General features: G+C 42.6%; 1 protein-coding gene and 1 pseudogene across 2 annotated transcripts; one reads left to right on the top strand and one right to left on the bottom strand.

Annotated features, from left to right (window-relative positions):
- The first annotated feature begins 9,881 nt into the window (after positions 1-9,881).
- Positions 9,882-10,713, top strand: LOC111965179 (interferon-inducible GTPase 1-like; annotated as a pseudogene).
- Positions 10,714-12,804: 2,091 nt separating this feature from the next.
- On the bottom strand, positions 12,805-17,348 carry LOC111965176 (sialic acid-binding Ig-like lectin 5). 2 transcript variants are annotated; one of them, XM_023989203.3, is made up of 9 exons: positions 17,261-17,348; positions 16,648-16,799; positions 16,097-16,492; positions 15,374-15,694; positions 15,003-15,263; positions 14,615-14,902; positions 14,301-14,427; positions 14,004-14,085; positions 12,805-13,850 (listed from the first exon to the last, which is right to left on the bottom strand). In XM_023989203.3, the coding sequence occupies exons 2-9, from the start codon at positions 16,706-16,708 to the stop codon at positions 13,455-13,457; spliced, it is 1,932 nt and encodes a 643-aa protein (XP_023844971.1). In that variant the 5' UTR covers positions 16,709-16,799; positions 17,261-17,348; the 3' UTR covers positions 12,805-13,454. The 2 variants fall into 2 exon arrangements, with proteins under 2 accessions (XP_023844971.1, XP_023844972.1); XM_023989204.3 differs by having other exon boundaries at positions 14,621-14,902; positions 17,261-17,347.
- Between the last annotated feature and the right edge of the window lie 1,480 nt (positions 17,349-18,828).

Below are 18,828 nucleotides of genomic sequence, written 5' to 3'. Positions count from 1 at the left end.
AAAATTACTATTATTTGACCATGCTGGTCATTTATGAACATTTGAACATCTTGGCCATGTTCTGTTATAATCTCCACCCGGCACAGCCAGAAGAGGACTGGCCACCCCTCATAGCCTGGTTTCTTCCTAGGTTTTGGCCTTTCTAGGGACTTTTTCCTAGCCACCGTGCTTCTACACCTGCATTGCTTGCAGTTTGGGGTTTTAGGCTGGGTTTCTGTACAGCACTTTGATATATCAGCTGATGTAAGAAGGGCTATATAAATACATTTGATTTGATTTAGATAAATAAAATAAAAATGTGGCTTTGCAGTTATGTCAAATGTGGTGTCTCCATCTAGTGGTTGTTTGTAGGATATGATCTTGAACGGATACATCTTAATTATGTCAACAGAATAAATTGTTAATGAACTGGATTAGTTCTATAGAAAACCTCTACTGTTCTCTACTGTCATACCATCTGTATAATCACTGTCAAATACAATTTGTTTTAATAGACATCCAACTTTTGACACCATGTATTACAGAGGAGGCTGGTAGGAGGGACTATATGAGCACATGCTCGTTGTAATGGCTGGAATGAAATGAATGGAACAGAGTCATACATATGGTTTCCATGTGTTTGATACCGTTCCATCCCTTCTTTTCCAGTCATTACAATGAGACTGTCCACCTGTAGCTCCTCCTACCAGCCTCCTCTGGTGTATTAATAAGTAGACAGGACACCATAGTGTTAGCTTTAGGAACGTCTTTACCAAGATAAAACCATATTTTGATACAGAGCAGTATGGCTACTGTAGTATATCATGCTACAAGACAGTTAAAACATATTTTATTTTAAACATAATTTATAAATTCTTTGAACAAATTTTAGGTAACAAACAACTAAAATACACACAACAATCAAAAGTAAGGTAGTGACTCAATATATAGGTTTAGGTTTAAATCAAAATGCAAAAACATGAAAGGACAGAGGAGAAAAACGAGAAATGGTTTGACTGCTCTTCTCCAAACCACGTCTTTGTCAGTCTTTCCCCATGATGACACAAAAACAGAATAACTTCAAAAGTAATATTACATTAACTTCCATAAACATTTACGAGACAAACATAAAAATACTTGTTTCTATGTGCAACCAGCAACAAATCGTATTAAACATTACAACCACTAGGTATCGGGTGACAAAGGGCTGGAAAATAAAGCATTACCAAAACTATTACCTACAGTAGTTTCCGTTTAACAAAGTCTCTGTATCATCATAAAACATTCAAACTGCAATCAGCTCATGAGCAAACAACACCAACACTATAAACTACAGCAGTTACGTTTGAACAAAAGTCCCAGCCTCATAAAATATTACATCTGGATTCAAAAAATGAGAACACCACATGGGTGTATAATAGAAGCCATAGTACTGTGTGCTATCCACAACTTTTTCTAGACAAATTGCTGTGTCACTCTCCACCCATAATAGCCTTGACGTTGGAGTAAAGCACCGCATCCTCATCTGTCTCTTGTACTGGCTTACCGTCCCCTTGCTACTTCCCCATCATCTCTTCCCCTTCCTCCTCTTCTTCCGGATCCAGCACGCCACTGCCCTCCCCCTCATTCTTCTTCTCTCGTTTGATTTCAGCGTAGTCTGACTCTGTGTTGGTGGTCTTCTTCTCTGCCTGCTCAGGAGTCTTCTTCTTCAGTAGGGAGTAGTTGATACTGGCGTAGGCCACCTCTTTTGGTTCTTCCCCTGTGACAGTGTCCCGCAGCTCCACTGGTCTGGGGCCCTCCATTTCCAGCTCCCTCCCTCAGCTCCACTTGCAGAGGTGTCTGTTTGCCCCCCACAGCCTGTCCTGCATCTGTCTATGGAGTACATTACAGAAATAATTTTGCAAGGAGTATTTTGTTAGTTTGTTTGTATTGTCTTGTAAATTCCTATTGGCATGTCAATGCTAACAGAATGTTGGTAAAGCTGAATAAAGAAAGAAACTGGTACTGCACCTGTTGGTCTTCAAGTCACCAACTCCAGGTTCATAAAAGGGCTTTTGGAGTCTGGGGTCCTCTCTTTGCGTCTAAGGAAAATATTACAAATGAAATGACTCAATAACTGTATTTTGGAGGGGTTAAACAACATACTCAGTGAATAGTATCTGTACGACAGTAATAGAATGCATGTACTTTTTACATTTCCCTGTCAAACACAGGAAGATACAACTGATGGTGGCTGAGAGGGCTGCACCAATCACAAATGCAGTAATCAGTGATGGGTCCGACAGCATAGCCAAGATGTCTTTAGATACTTCCTCTATAAAGAGAACAACACATGTCTGATTTTAGAAGTGGCTCACAATACTTAGTGTCCTCTGAAGAAAAAATATTTTCTCAATCAAAGCATGTAAATCCTCTACTGTATGTTGCGTTCATATTGGGTGGGACTGTGGCTCTCTAACTTAAATCTTCACATCCTTGCATTTCTTGTTTATCGTTTTGGGTGACTTGCAGCTTCTCTCTCACTCTGCCACTTCCTCTACGCTGAAGACAATGTGAAGGTCATAAAATGTACAGTACTTACGTGCCACACTCAATTTCAGTGTCTTCTTGGTTGCGATGATGCCATTGAAGGTCACCAGACATGTGATCTTGATGCTTATGGGGTAAGGGTGAAATTTGAGAAGTGGGTTGTTGTGACGCAAGTCAGTTCCTCTTTCTCCTGTATGGTGGTGTTTTCTCGGAGCTCAGTGATGTTGTCTCCTGTCCCTCTCCATGTCCATGTGATGTTAGGAGGAGTTCCAGAACAGATCCCCGGGGCGGTGCAGGTCAGAGAAGCTGGTTCTCCCTCTGTCAGAGCAGGAGTAAACACAGAGGCCTCTTGGGTCAGAGCTGGACACAGGAAATACAAACTCAGATGTTAATTTCATATCTGTGTACCAGACATCAGAGAAACAGAATCAGACGCAGTGTGACAGAATCCTAACTACGCTAACCCTGTTAAACTTCTCCAAATAAAGCCCATAAAATTCCACCGTTGTTTAGAAAAAAATCTGACTTTGGAAAAGGAGACTTGGGGAGGGTAATCTTGAAATGTATGAATTGGAGGTATGCATCTGTATGTTACAGTCAGTGTACAAAATAACTGACAGCAATAGCCATGCTGTACCTGTCGCTGTGACTTTCATTTTCTCTAGGTATGTAAATGGTCCTCCTTTCATTCTGAGTTGATACTCTCCAGTGTCATTCTCTCTGACATCATTGACGATCACATTACAGTTCTTCTTTGTCAGGTCTGTCTCCAGTAGAGACACTCTGTTTTTACCCTCCCCTTGCTTTAGAGAGATCTTTGGAATGGAAAATGATATGTTTATCCTTATCACAGTTGCCATTTGTAGGGCATTTGTGCATTTGTACCATATTGCTGCGGTAGGCTTGACACTATCAGGGTGATTGAAAGTACATGAAATAACATTACCTACAGTCACTACAGTTATTTTTTTCTGGAATGAAGGTGATGCTGTATGTGTTTGCAGCTGCTGCTGGGGGGGCCTGTCTTAATGGAGGGAAATGAATAGTTATGAGTAATACAGGACACACTTGGATACTACTTCACATGTCCGTAACATTTGTGATGATACAGAATCAGTTTAGATTAAAATGGGTCTTACCATTACAAATACCACATCTGTACAAATACTAATGATTTCAATGTTGACAATACTTTAATGATAAAAGGGACCCTACTTTGACATGTTGCTCTCTCTCTCAGAGAGAAGAGTAGAGCTGCCCAGATGAGGACCCACATCCCGCCTCCACTGCCTCATCAATCAACCAAAACACCAGTGTCTGTCCTTTTTCACCTCTTTCTCTGGTCACCTTGTCTGTTTCCACAGGTCTGGAGCACAGAAAGAGTATAGAATAACATGACAAACAGTGTTATACACTGCTCAAAAAAATAAAGGGAACACTAAAATAACACATCCTAGATCTGAATGAATGAAATATTCTTATTAAATACTTTTTTCTTTACATAGTTGAATGTGCTGACAACAAAATCACACAAAAATTATCAATGGAAATCAAATTTATCAACCCATGGAGGTCTGGATTTGGAGTCACACTCAAAATTAAAGTGGAAAACCACACTACAGGCTGATCCAACTTTGATGTAATGTCCTTAAAACAAGTCAAAATGAGGCTCAGTAGTGTGTGTGGCCTCCACGTGCCTGTATGACCTCCCTACAACGCCTGGGCATGCTCCTGATGAGGTGGCGGATGGTCTCCTGAGGGATCTCCTCCCAGACCTGGACTAAAGCATCCGCCAACTCCTGGACAGTCTGTGGTGCAACGTGGCGTTGGTGGATGGAGCGAGACATGATGTCCCAGATGTGCTCAATTGGATTCAGGTCTGGGGAACGGGCGGGCCAGTCCATAGCATCAATGCCTTCCTCTTGCAGGAACTGCTGACACACTCCAGCCACATGAGGTCTAGCATTGTCTTGCATTAGGAGGAACCCAGGGCCAACCGCACCAGCATATGGTCTCACAAGGGGTCTGAGGATCTCATCTCGGTACCTCATGGTACAACCTCTGGAGAGCACATGGAGGGCTGTGCGGCCCCCCAAAGAAATGCCACCCCACACCATGACTGACCCACCGCCAAACCGGTCATGCTGGAGGATGTTGCAGGCAGCAGAACGTTCTCCACGGCGTCTCCAGACTCTATCACGTCTGTCACATGTGCTCATGTGCTCAGTGTGAACCTGCTTTCATCTGTGAAGAGCACAGGGCGCCAGTGGCGAATTTGCCAATCTTGGTGTTCTCTGGCAAATGCCAAAAGTCCTGCACGGTGTTGGGCTGTAAGCACAACCCCCACCTGTGGACGTCGGGCCCTCATACCACCCTCATGGAGTCTGTTTCTGACCGTTTGAGCAGACACATGCACATTTGTGGCTCCTTGCACAAAGGCGGAGGTAGCGGTCCTGCTGCTGGGTTGTTGCCCTCCTACGGCCTCCTCCACGTCTCCTAATGTACTGGCCTGTCTCCTGGTAGCGCCTCCATGCTCTGGACACTACGCTGACAGACACAGCAAACCTTCTTGCCACAGCTCGCATTGATGTGCCATCCTGGATGAGCTGCACTACCTGAGCCACTTGTGTGGGTTGTAGACTCCGTCTCATGCTACCACTAGAGTGAAAGCARCGCCAGCATTCAAAAGTGACCAAAACATCAGCCAGGAAGCATAGGAACTGAGAAGTGGTCTGTGGTCACCACCGGCAGAACCACTCCTTTATTGGGGGTGTCTTGCTAATTGCCTCTAATTTCCACCTGTTGTCTATTCCATTTGCACAACAGCATGTGAAATTGATTGTCAATCAGTGTTGCTTCCTAAGTGGACAGTTTGATTTCACAGAAGTGTGATTGACTTGGAGTTACATTGTGTTGTTTAAGTGTTCCCTTTATTTTTTTGAGCAGTGTACAAGCAGTGAACATTTAAAATTTACTCTCGCCATGTAACACGTTTTCTGGACATTTAATAAAGAGGGAGGGGGATGGCGTTAGCACGGACCTATACAGGAAGCCGACGGATAGGAATTCCCTGTTACACGGAGACAGCTTCCACCCTACACCCCTAAAAAAGAGCCTCCCCATCAACCAATATAGTCGCATACGCAAGATTTGTAGTACACATTGAATATGACAAACAAGCCGACTGTCTGGATGAGACTTTCAGACAGTGGGTTACCCAGAGGAAGGGCCGCATGACGCAAGGGATCGTGATAAAAATATGACCCAGGATCATCCACAGATATCAGACCATATCTTACATGAATATAAGTCACTTTGATTTGGCATGCCTTCCAGGTCTCCTACTTGGTCATTGTACATACAGTTGAAGTCGGAAGTTTACATAAACCTTAGCCAAATACATTTAATCTCAGTTTTTCATAATTTCTGGCATTTAATCCTAGTAAAAATTCAGTTGTATGTAATGTGAAATGTCAGAATAATAGTAGAGAGAATGATTTATTTCAGCTGTTATTTCATTCATCACATTCTCAGTGGGTCAGAAGTTTACATACACTCAATTGGTATTTTGTAGCATTGCCTTTAAATTGTTTAACTTGGGTCAAACGTTTTGGGGAGCCTTCCACAAGCTTCCAACAATACGTTGGGTGAATTTTGGCCCATTCCTCTTGACAGAGCTGGTGCAACTGAGTCAGGTTTGTAGGCCTCCTTGCTCGCACACACATTTTCAGTTCTGCCCACAAATGTTCTATAGGATTGAGGTCAGGGCTTTGTGATGGCCACTCCAATACCTTGACTTTGGTGTCCTTAAGCCATTTTGCCACAACTTTGGAAGTATGCTTGGTGTCATTGTCCATTTGGAAGACCCATTTGCGACCAAGCTTTAACTTCCTGACTGATGTCTTGAGATGTTGCTTCAATATATCCACATCATTTTCCTCCCTCATGATGTCATCTATTTTGCGATGTGCACCAGTCCCTCCTGCAGCAAAGCACCCCCACAACATGATGCTGCCACCCCTGTGCTTCACGGTTGGGATGGTGTTCTTCGGCTTGCAAGCATCCCCCTTTTTCCTCCAAACATAACCATGGTCATTATTGCCTAACAGGTCTATTTTTGTTTCATCAAACCAGAGGACATTTGTCCAAAAAGTATGATCTTTGTCCCCATGTGCAGTTGCAAACTGTAGTCTGGCTTTTTAATGGCGGTTTTGGAGCAGTGGCTTCTTCCTTGCTGAGCGGCCTTTCAGGTTATGTCGATATAGAACTCGTTTTACTGTGGATATAGATACTTTTGTACCTGTTTCTTCCAGCATCTTCACAAGGTCCTTTGCTGTTGTTCTGGGATTGATTTGCACTTTTCGCACCAAAGTACGTTCATCTCTAGGAGACAGAACGCATCTCCTTCCTGAGCGGTATGACAGTTGCGTGGTCCCATGGTGTTTATCCTTGCATACTAATGTTTGTACAGATGGTACGTGGTACCTTCAGGCATTTGGAAATTGCTCCCAAGCATGAACCAGACTTGTGGAGGTCTACAATTTTTTTTCTTAGGTCTTGGCTGATTTCTTTTGATTTTGCCATGATGTCAAGCAAAGAGGCACTGTGTTTGAAGGTATGCCTTGAAATACATCAGCAGATACACCTCCAATTGACTCAAATGATGCCAATTAGCCTATCAGAAGCTTCTAAAGCCATGACATTAATTTTCCAAGCTGTTTAAAGGCACAATCAACTTAGTGTATGTAAACTTCTGGCCCACTGGAATTGTGAAACAGTGAATTAGTGAAATAATCTGTCTGTAAACAATTGTTGGAAAAATGACTTGTGTCATGCACAAAGTAGATGTCCTAACCGACTTGCCAAAACTATAGTTTGTTAACAAGAAATTTGTGGAGCGGATGAAAAACAAGTTTTAATGGATCCAACCTAAGTGTATGTAAACTTCCGACTTTAACTGTAAATTATTCCTCGGGTTTGGACTAGAAGAAAATAAAAAACATGTCCCTTTGCCATTGTTTCCACTCAAACAAACTGTCAGTGTGAGCATCATGTGTGTGAGTATGTGCTCAAACTGGATTATGGGTGAGACTACAGGATTAGAATGTTCCACACACAGTACAGAGCCTGAAAATAGATCTAGTTGACAGTCAGCACACTTACCTTGTATTGAGGATATGAACTCATCAAAAAAATAAATGTCCTCTCACTGTCAACTGCGTTTATTTTCAGCAAACTTAACATGTGTAAATATTTGTATGAACATAACAAGGTTCAACAACTGAGACCATAAACATAAACAATTTCCACAGACATGTGACTAACAGAAATTGAATAATGTGTCCCTGAACAAAGGCGGGGTCAAAATCAAAAGTAACAGTCAGTATCCGGTGTGGCCACCAGCTGCATTAAGTACTGCAGTACATCTCCTCCTCATGGACTGCACCAGATTTGCCAGTTCTTGCTGTGAGATGTTACCCCACTCTTCCACCAAGGCACATGCAAGTTCTCGGATATTTCTGGGGGGAATGGACCTAGCCTCACCCTCCGATTCAACAGGTCCCAGAAGTGCTCAATGGGATTGAGATCCGGGCTCTTCGCTGGCCACGGCAGATCACTGACATTCCTATCTTGCAGGAAATCACGCACAGAACGAGCAGTATGGCTGGTGGCATTGTCATGCTACAGGGTCATGTCAGGATGAGCCTGCAGGAAGGGTACTATATGAGGGAGGAGGATGTCTTCCCTGTAACGCACAGCGTCGAGATTGCCTGCAATGACAACAAGCTTAGTCCGATGATGCTGTGACACACCGCCCCAGACCATGATGGACCCTCCACCTCCAAATCGATCCCGCTCCAGAGTACAGGCCTTGGTGTAATGCTCATTCCTTCGATGATAAACGCGAATCCGACCATCACCCCTGGTGAGACAAAACCGTGACTCGTCAGGGAAGAGCACTTTTTGCCAGTCCTGTATGGTCCAGCGACGGTGGGTTTGTGCCCATAGGCGACGTTGTTGCTGGTGATGTCTGGTGAGGACAACAGGCCTACAAGTCCTCAGTCCAGCCTCTCACAGCCTATTGCAGACAGTCTGAGCACTGATGGAGGGATTGTGCATTCCTGGTGTAACTCGGGCAATTGTTGTTGCCATCCTGTACCTGTCCCGCAGGTGTGATGTTTGGAAGTACCGATCCTGTGTAGGTGTTGGCACCTACACTATGGCACGTTCACGCAGATGAGCAGGGACGCTGGACATCTTTCTTTTGGTGTTTTCAGAGTTAGTAGAAAGGCCTCTTTATTGTCCTAAGTTTTCATAACTGTGACTTTCATTGCCTACCGTCTGTAAGCTGTTAGTGTCTTAACGACCGTTCCACAGGTGCATGTTGTAACAGGTGTCGTCGTCGGATGAAGAGGAATCGGACCAAAGCGCAGCGTGGTAAGTGTTCATGGCTTTTTATTTAAACTGAACACTAATCAAAAATAACAAAGTGAATAACCGAAACAGTCCTGTCAGGTGTAAAACACTAAACAGAGAACAACTACCCACAAAACACAGGTGGGAAATAGCTGCCTAAGTATGATTCTCAATCAGAGACAACGATAGACAGCTGCCTCTGATTGAGAACTACACCCAGCCAAACACAAAGAAATACAAAACATAGAAATTGAACATAGAATGCCCACCCAAATCACACCCTGACCAAACCAAAACAGAGACATAAAAAGCTCTCTACGGTCAGGGCGTGACACATGTTCATTAATTTTTTATTGTTCATTGAAGCATGGGAAACAGTGTTTAAACCCTTTACAATGAAGATCTGAGAAGTGATTTGGATTTTTACGAATTATCTTTGAAAGACAGGGTCCTGAAAAAGGGACGTTTCTTTTTTTGCTTAGTTTATCCTCTATTGATCATTGGAAATACGGATTGCTTTCCCTATTAAGGTCTGCCTTTAGGGCTTTTCATCTAGGTCCAAGTTAAAGCATAGGCAGGTAGCCTAGCGGTTATGTGCGTTGGGCCAATAACCAAAAGGTTTCTGTTTGAAATCTCGAGCTGGCAAGGGGAGAAAATCTGCCGTTAAACGCCAACAACTGAATGCTGATGATGTAGATGTCGATTAAGACAGTCCCCCGCACATCTCTGAATCAGAGGGGTTGGGCTAAATGCGGAAGACACATTTCGGTTGGATGCATTCAATTGTGCAACTGACAAGGTATGACAAGACAGTTAGTTGGATCTAAGATTGTGTATTTGTTTACCCAATACTTACCAATTACACAATACTTCCTTTGAGCAATTATGTAGTATACATTGTTATTCTGTAAAATGTTATGAGTTTTGTTCAAACTGTTTTATTGTGTTCCCACTTATCCCCAAATGATTAAGCAATTGTCCTATTCCAATGACCATCCTCTCCTTTCTCACAGCCATAACAGCAGATGTATCTCACAGCCTGAATCCCCTGGGGAACCTCAAAGAGTCCACTGAGAACACCAAGCTGTCGGATGTCAAGGATACTGTGGAGGACCTCCTGATAAGCTGAATCAACCTGGCCATGGCGGGGCACCTGGGAGTCAAAGAAGCCTGCCTTCCTTAATGCCATCCGTGGTGTGGGGTCTGAGGATTAAGGGGCCACCCTCCCCCTCTCCCCCACCCCTCCAGAGGAGCTGGCCATCTACACAACCCCAAACACCCAGACTTCTGCCTGAGGGACCTGCCACCCACCCCCACAGCCTTGCCCTTTGACCCGGAGGCTTACATGGGGCGAGTCACGTTCCTGAGGTACAACGTGGTGGTCATGGTGTTCATTCAGTCTCCAGGTCAACAGCGTGGTGATGTTCCTAGAGGCCCTCTCGGTGCAGAGGGTCATGGTGTACTTTGACCTGCTGGCCTCAGAGAAGGACACGGAGAAGAGCCTGGAGGTGTGGAAGGCCCAGGGGGTTGCCCTGTCTAAGGTGTTCTTATGAGGCCCTCCTGTCTGGAGAAACTTGACTTCCCAGGACTCCTGGAGAAGATGGAAAGGGACCTTCCAGAGATCCGGCCCACACCCTCCTCTAGGCCCTGCCCACTCTCACACCAGCACAGCTGGTCACCCAGAAGAGGGACTGCTTCATGGCCCAGGTGTGGGCGGTCACCTTGCTCTTTGACGATGTCTCTGAACCCCTTGGCAATATGTGTAGATTTGCAGCAAACTTGCTTTAAAACTGCAACATTTCTCTAAGTCCCATAGAAAAATGTGTAGAATTGCAGGAAATTAACTCTAAAAACATTTTTTTTCTCTGCAGTCAAGAAGTGTCCCTAAAATATTGTGCTCGTAAGGTGGGTAAACAACATTTTGCCTAGGGCCCCCAAAAGGCTAGGGCTGGCTCTGACTACATGTGTGGGTAGGCAGACCCGTGAGTTACTGCTGCCCCCCATGATCAGTTCGGACTTTTTGTGGCCCCCACCCCCATCAAAGTTGCCCATCCCTGATTTATACCATCGGTAGCCTATAATTACTGTTGAATGACATTTGTGGAGATGGTAGGTTGGAAATAGCCCAAAAAATACACAATTTAAACATGCTTTGAACAGATTACAGAGAACAAACAACTTAAAATACACAACCATTAAAAGTGAGTTAGTGCCTCAATATAAAACAATGTTGAAATAATGCATACTTAAAATAGAAAAATATTCTGATATATGGGTTCGCTGACAATGTCACGAAAACAATACGCACGCTTTACTGGGGCAGAAGGCCGTGTGTTGTGGTGATTCTGGATGGCCAGATATCTAGCAACAACGACACGAAGCTGCCATGTGGGGAATTGTAGGTGGGTCGTTTCAGCAAGTTTTATCTTGTTCTTGATACCACGTCTTGTTTTGACTGATGTCACGTATATGCTAATCTAATATCGAAAAAATGTGTTAGCTAGCTAACCAACAACTGTTACAACTTATTTGAGAGACATTGTGCAAATGTATATGTATTTTCAATAAACATTGGAGACTAAATATAGTTTACATGTTGTCAACAATCTAAGCCAACCCAGTCTGTTGGACTCCATAGCTGTACATGTGTCTGTTTGGTTGCTAAACAACCAACCCGTCTATAACACACAACTTTTAAAAGCACAATGCACTTTTTTTCTTGATTTATTTCATTTGAGCTCTCTGGCTAGCCCAAAATGAGAATTCTTTATTACATTATGTCAACATTTTCTGCAGTAAATCAGTATCCTATTTACAGTAAGAGTTTGGTTACAACCACACATACTACATAATATCCCCACCCACAAATATTAAAGGAAAGAGGAGAAAAAACAGAAATGGTTTGACCTCTCTACTTTTCCAAACCACATCTTGTGATATGCTACTACGCCAAGTCTTTCCTGAACCACCAGTCATAAGCTTTAAGAGATGTCCTACCCTAAATGACAAATTAGTCCACAGTTATCTTCCGGGTGACTCTCAAAAAACTTGGCTTGACCACAAACCCAAGGGCTCTTTTAAATGTTACCAGTGCAACCATTGCAGTAATATTGCACAGAAAAAGTATTTTGTTGACACAGCTTCTAAAATGGAGTATTACCTCAAGCATTTTATTAACTGCAAAACCACTCATGTCATCTATAGACTGGAATGTCCACAGTGCAAGGTGTTCTACATTGGACGGACAAAGAGACGCCTTCAAGATCGCTTGGCGGAACACAAGTACGCCATACGGGTAGGCAATGAAGACTACCCCATGGCAAGGCACTACAAGTCCTTACACCATGGTAACCCTGCCTCCCTACAAGCTATGGGTATTGATCATGTTCCGGCCTCTATTAGAAAAGGGGACCGTCTTAAACAGTTAAACCAAAGGGAAAGTTTTTGGATTTACAAACTACAGGCCACTAAGTACCCTGGTTTAAATGAAGATATGGATTTCTCACCCTTCCTGTAGGGTCGTGATGGGTCCATTTGCTGTCATCTAGTGGACATTTTGCTCAATTGCCATCTAGCTATGTTTGGACTGTTCATGTTTTGCTGTGGTCTGGAGTACTGTGGAATATATTGCTTTCTTGTTCTGGACACTTCTCCCAGTCATGGTTAGGGTTGGAACTGCCTCTCTGGGTGTTCTGATGCTTCTAGCTTGGAGTTGTATGCTCATGATAACATAGCTACAGTATTTCACCTTTTCATGTGTATATTATTGCTTACTAGGTGTGTCCAATTTGGTAACCACTCCCTCTTCTAATTAGGGCTAATTGGAAAAGCCTTTCAAAAGAGGACATTGTATTCTCCTTTTTCTGTACTCCCTGACGAAGGCCATGCAGCCGAAACGCGTCGGTTTTTAAACAACTTTGTTTCTATTGAACATGCCATACTAATAAAGGCATTTTAATTAATTATATGAAGAGTGCCTTGGTCCTCCTTTCTTTTTGATGACCAATTTACACCTTTTACCAAAGAGCACCTTCTATCTACCAAAATATACTATAGTGTACCTTAGTAGCGCTTCCCTTCCTCCTCTTTCCACATCTTTGTCGGTCTTTCCTCATGGTGACAAAACAGAATCGTTACAAAAGTAAAATGACACTTCCTTGAAAGACATTACAAAACATACCCAGAACATTCTTCTATGTACAACTAGAAAATATGATTATTTAAATTGTAGAAGCACCAGGCACATACAGTACTATCTGACATATGGCTGTAAAATAAAGTATTTACCAAAACTATTAACTACAGTAGTTTCAGTTATTAAACAACATCTCTGTACTATCGTAAAACATTCAAACTGGATTAAACACATGAGGAAACAACACCAAAACTATTAACTACAGTAGTTTCAGTTGACCAAAAGTCCCAGTATCATCATAAAACTTTCAATCTGGATTCAGAAAATGATATAAGAACCCATGGCTGTACAATACTGCATTCTATCCCCCACGTTTCTAGCAAAAATATCTGTGTCACTCACCACCACCCATAATAGCCTTGACGTTGGAGTAAAGCGCTGTATCCTCATCTGTCTCTGCTGCTGGCTTACCGTTCTCTTTCTCCACGTCCTTCCCCATCCTCATCATTCCACTCCCCTCTCCTCCATCTTCATCCCCTTCATTCTTCTTCTCTCGTTTGATTTTGGCGTACTCTGACTCTGCGGTGGTGGTCTTCTTCTCTGCCTCCTCAGGAGTCTTCTTCTTCAGCAGGGAGTAGTTGATGCTGGCGTAGTCCACTTCATTTGGTTCTTCCCTTGTGGAAGATTTTCCCGCGGCTCCACTGGTCTGGGTCCCTCCGTTTTCAGCTCCCTCCCTCAGCACCACCTGCAGAGGGGTCTGTTCACCCCCAACAGCCTGTCCTGCATCCATCTATGGAGTACATTACAGAAAGCACTGTGTTAGGAGTCTTTTATTAGCTTGGTGGTCCCAGATCTGCTTATGCTGTCTTGTAAACTCCTGTTGGCATGTCAATGCTAACTGAATGTTGGTTAAGCTGATTAAAGAAATGAACTGATACTGCACCTGTTGGTCTTCACATGCCACCATCTCCAGGTTCATGAAAGGGCTTTTGGAGTCTGAGTCCTTTGAGATCCTCTGTTGTTGTCTAAGGAAAATATTAGTAATGACATTTCTCAATAACTATATTCTGGAGGGGTTAGCAAGCACTTCCATTACAACATGGTGCAAGGCATTGGCACTTTTGACAATGTATCTGATTCTCTTGATAGTACATCTGAATTTCTAAAGACAATCTGCAATTGATTTTAAAAACAACACTCAGTTAACACTAACTGTACTTCAGTAATAGAATGCATGTACCTTTTACATTTCCCTGTCAAACACAGGAAGATACAACAGATGGTGGCTGAGAAGGCTGCACCAATCGCAAATGCAGCAATCAGTGGTGGGTTCAACAGCATAGCCAAGATGTCTTTAGACACTTCCTCTATGAAGAGAACAAAGCATGTACGTTTTTAGGAGTGGCTCACAATACTTTGTATCCTCTGATTTTCTTTTTAAATGAAATAATAACATTATATTTTCTCACTCAAAGCATATAAATCCTCTATGCTGCATACATATTGGGTGGGATTGGGAAAGCTGTTGCTCTCTAACAAAGTAACAACTTATACCTTTACCTCCTTGCTTTCCTTGGCTCTCTTTTTGGGTYACTTGCAGCTTCTCTCTCACTCTGCCCACTTCATTTGTGCTGACACACTCCACAGTAGTGTTGGTGTGGTTTCCGACATGCATCCTGATGGTGGTGTTCACTGAGGACCTCAACACTGATTTAGTGAGGSAGTACTCCTCAGTGTTAAGCCAMCRTATGAGAGGTAAGGGGACCCCCTGACTGACACACACACAYSTCATGAKCTTGGCCTGGATGACACACCCAGAAGCATTGAGAATCACTGGATGGTCTAAAGAGAGACAGAGGGGGAAGATATATCATGGACAARTTCAAGTAAACATGTTTCAAGCTATTTTTAATCAGGTTTGTACAGTGTTGTTTGTACTCACACATCACAGTGACAACAATGGAAGCTGTCAGAGTCCTGTTGAGGTGTTGAGCTTTACACACATACTCCCCTGCATGTTCTCTTGTCATGTTAGAGATGGTGAGAGCGGCCAGTCCAGAGTTATTCTGTTCCAAAGGTGTTGTCCCATTCTTACTCCAGGTGATAGATGGTGGTGGTSGGTAGCTMTCAACAAAGCAAGACAGATTCAGGGTATCACCCTCTCTCACTGTGTTACTACCAGAGATCTTGGGTTCCTTCACATCTAGAAAATAAAGTATATAATCAGTTAACCATGGTCATGAAAAATAACTGTTGAAGCACAACAAAAGGTTGGGTTGTTCAAAGTAAGGTCAGATGATGTAGGCTACTTACGAGTCACATTCAAAGTCACTGTCTCCTCAGTGGTGATGTTCCCTTTGAATGTCACTTGGCACATGACCTTGGTGGTGTGGTGCTCTGCTGAAGGTGTAAAGTTCAAAGTTGAGAAGTGGGTTGTTGTGACGRTGGTCAGATCCTCTCTCTTTTGTATAGTGGTGTTGTCTCTGAGCTCAGTGATGTTGTCTCCTGTCCCTCTCCATGTCCATGTGATGTTAGGAGGAGTTCCAGAGCAGATCCCCGGGGCGGTGCAGGTCAGGGTCGCTGGTTCTCCTTCTGTCAGAGGAGGAGTCAACACTGAGGGCTTCTGGGTCAGAGCTGGAGACAGGAAATAGAAACACAGACTGAGGCCTAGATTCAATCATGATCGTGGAAGATCCGCACAATAGCGTGATTTACATTTAGAGGGAATGTTCCTGTATTCATGGTAAATGCACATGTCGGCTAAATAGGAATTTACCTTTACATTTAAGTCATGCTATAACATGGATTTTGTATCCATGTAGAAAACAGCAGAAACATATACTCATATAAAGTATGAAATCATAGTGCCGGTTTAGAAAAATAAACACTTTGAAATGGGAGACTTGGGGAATCTTGGACTTTGTAAATTGGATCTACGTATGTTGCAGTCAGTGTATGTTGCAGTCAGTGTACATGATTAATTACACTAAAGTAATACTCATGTCACTGTAACTAACAGTAATAGTCATGCTGTACCTTTCACTGCAATTTTAACTTTCTCTGGGGATGTAAATTTACTTCTATTTCCACTGTTAAATGCTCCGGACAGTCTTAATTGATAGTCTCCGTCATCAGTCTTAGTGATGTCGTTGATGATTATACTGCAGTTCTTCTTTGTCAGGTCTGTCTCCAGTAGTGACACTCGCCTTCTATAACCCTCCTGAGCTATAGAGGAATTTCTTGAGTGGAAAATAGAGTCCGTTTCGAGTTTAATAGAACATTGTGCATCAGGGCATTTAAACCATATTGCTGTGCGAGCGGTGAAGTCATCAGGGTGAGTGAACGAACATGGAATAACAGCACATAGTCCAGCCTGTGGTGTTATCTCTGCTGGACTGAAGGTGATGTTGATTGGTGCTGGAGGGGCCTTATCTGACGGAGGGAAATGAATACAGTCATGAGTAATACAAGAAGCACTACAAGAAGCACTACTTCACTTGTTCGTAAAAAAAAAAAAATATGACATAGTATCTGTTGGGATGTATGCCAAATGTATATTAACAATAGTAGTGATAAAATGACCTTACTTTGGCATGTGGTTCTCTCTGTCAGAGAGAGAAGTAGAGCTGCCCAGATTAGGACCCACATCCTGCCTCTACTGCCTCGATGAATCAACCACAACACCGGGGTCTCTCTCCTCTTTCTCTAATGGTCACTATCTCTGTCTCTGTCTACTGGTCTGGAGCACAAGACGAGTGTGAAATAGAATATGAAATGGTGTTGTGATAATAACAACATATAGCAGTACACATCGGATATGAATATTTCATTACACCTTTATGAGTGCTACATTGGCATTCATAACAACCTTCTTGGCACTTTTATTCAACTAAGATGTATTTTGCTGTAATGCCTAGAGAGGATGTCAAAGAAACATTTATGGTCACAGTTCATATGAATGCCTTCTTCACAATTGCTCATAAATATATTTAACTGCATTCAAAAATATTTATTCCTATTCTATTTTAAGCCTTATGAAGCAATGTGTTTTAATTCCATAAATGAATAATATTACCATTACATTACATAGCCATAATCAAGTTTTAACAGTCATTCAATGTAACGAGAAAAAATATATATAGTGGTTCAATAGCTTGTCTTTTGATCCATGCAGAGAATAAGACTGAATCAGCACATTACCTCTCTCTGTGGGCTCTCTCTTCTTATTGACTGTGTGAGTCCCTGATGGGTGTGAACTGTCACTTCATGTCCCCCGTCTGTTACTCCTCCCTCTAACCTGGTGCAGCAATCCAGGAAGTCCCTCTGTACTGCATACCACCCAGCCATACTGTACTGTATCTAGACCATAATCAACCCAAACACATCAACTAACCAATCAAACCCCACCAATCCACACCAATCAACCAACCTTGATCAACACTGCAATCCCCTTGCCTTGTATATTCAGATACAGCTTTATTTCACTATAAGAACGTTTCTATAAGATTTCTATTAGAAAATGTGTACATATTTCAAGATAGCTGTTTGTAACATGTGCATGTGAATTATATGAAGAATGCCTTGCATTGGATACAGATAAGCTGGCAATAGTCTCACTGTTTTTGATGCCCTCTGTGGTCTGAGAAATTAAGCCCTGTACCCAATAGGAAAGGTCTGCTGCAAAAAGGGTACTGCCATGTTCTGTAGTAACTGACATATTCTATTTCAACTGACATAGTAACTATAGTAAGTATAGTGTACTAAATGCACTTATTATGGGCGGCAGGTAGCCTAGCAGTTAAGAGTGTTGGGCCAGTAACCGAACGTTTGCTGGTTTGAATCTAAGGGGCCGGCAAAGGGTAGGAATATGCAGGGTAGGGTTAAATGGAGAAGACACATTTCGATTGAATGCGTTCAGCTGTGCAACTGACTAGATAATCCCTTTATTATCAACGTTAGAGGCTACTGGGTTGTGGTAATGTGTAAACTGTCAGATGAATTTCAGTGTCATTGTATAGTTGTAATAGAAGTGCATGTTGTCATAAACAGTTTAGTTCCTCTTTACTCTTTGTGACTGTGATATTTGCTACTTTTGTTAGGTATGGTGTACTTCCCCGAAATACTTACATTTAAACTCTACACCATGTTCCTTGAAATATACAGTGCCTTCGGAATGTATTCAGACCCCTTAGCTTTTCCACATTTTGTTACGTTACAGCCTTTTTCTAAAAGGAATTAAATAAATAAAACATCTCATACATCTACACACAATACCCCACAATGACAAGGGCAAAACAATGTTTTTAACAATGTTTGCAAATGTATTGAAAACAGAAATACCTTATTCACATAAGTTTTCAGACCCTTTCCTATGAGACTCGAAATTATGCTCAGGTGCGTCCTGTTTCCATTGATCATCCTTGAGATGTTTCTACAACTTGATTGGAGTCCACCTGTGGTAAATTCAATTGATTGGAAATGATTTGGAAAGGCACAAACCTGTCTATATTAGGTCCCACAGTTGACCACGCATGTCAGAGAAAAATATAAGCCATGAGGTCGAAGGAATTGTTCGTAGAGCTCAGAGATAGGATTGTGCCAAGACACAGATCTGGGGTCGGGTACCAGAAGATGCCTGCAGCATTGAAGCTCCCAAAGAACACAGTGGCCTACATCATTCTTACACTGCTCAAAAAAATAAAGGGAACACTTAAACACAATGTAACTCCAAGTCAATCACACTTCTGTGAAATCAAACTGTCCACTTA

The sequence above is a fragment of the Salvelinus sp. IW2-2015 genome, linkage group LG6.1 (genome assembly GCF_002910315.2).
Source record: "Salvelinus sp. IW2-2015 linkage group LG6.1, ASM291031v2, whole genome shotgun sequence".
NCBI classification, from domain to species: Eukaryota; Metazoa; Chordata; class Actinopteri; order Salmoniformes; family Salmonidae; genus Salvelinus; species Salvelinus sp. IW2-2015.
This window is presented reverse-complemented; position numbering and strand designations above follow the sequence as displayed.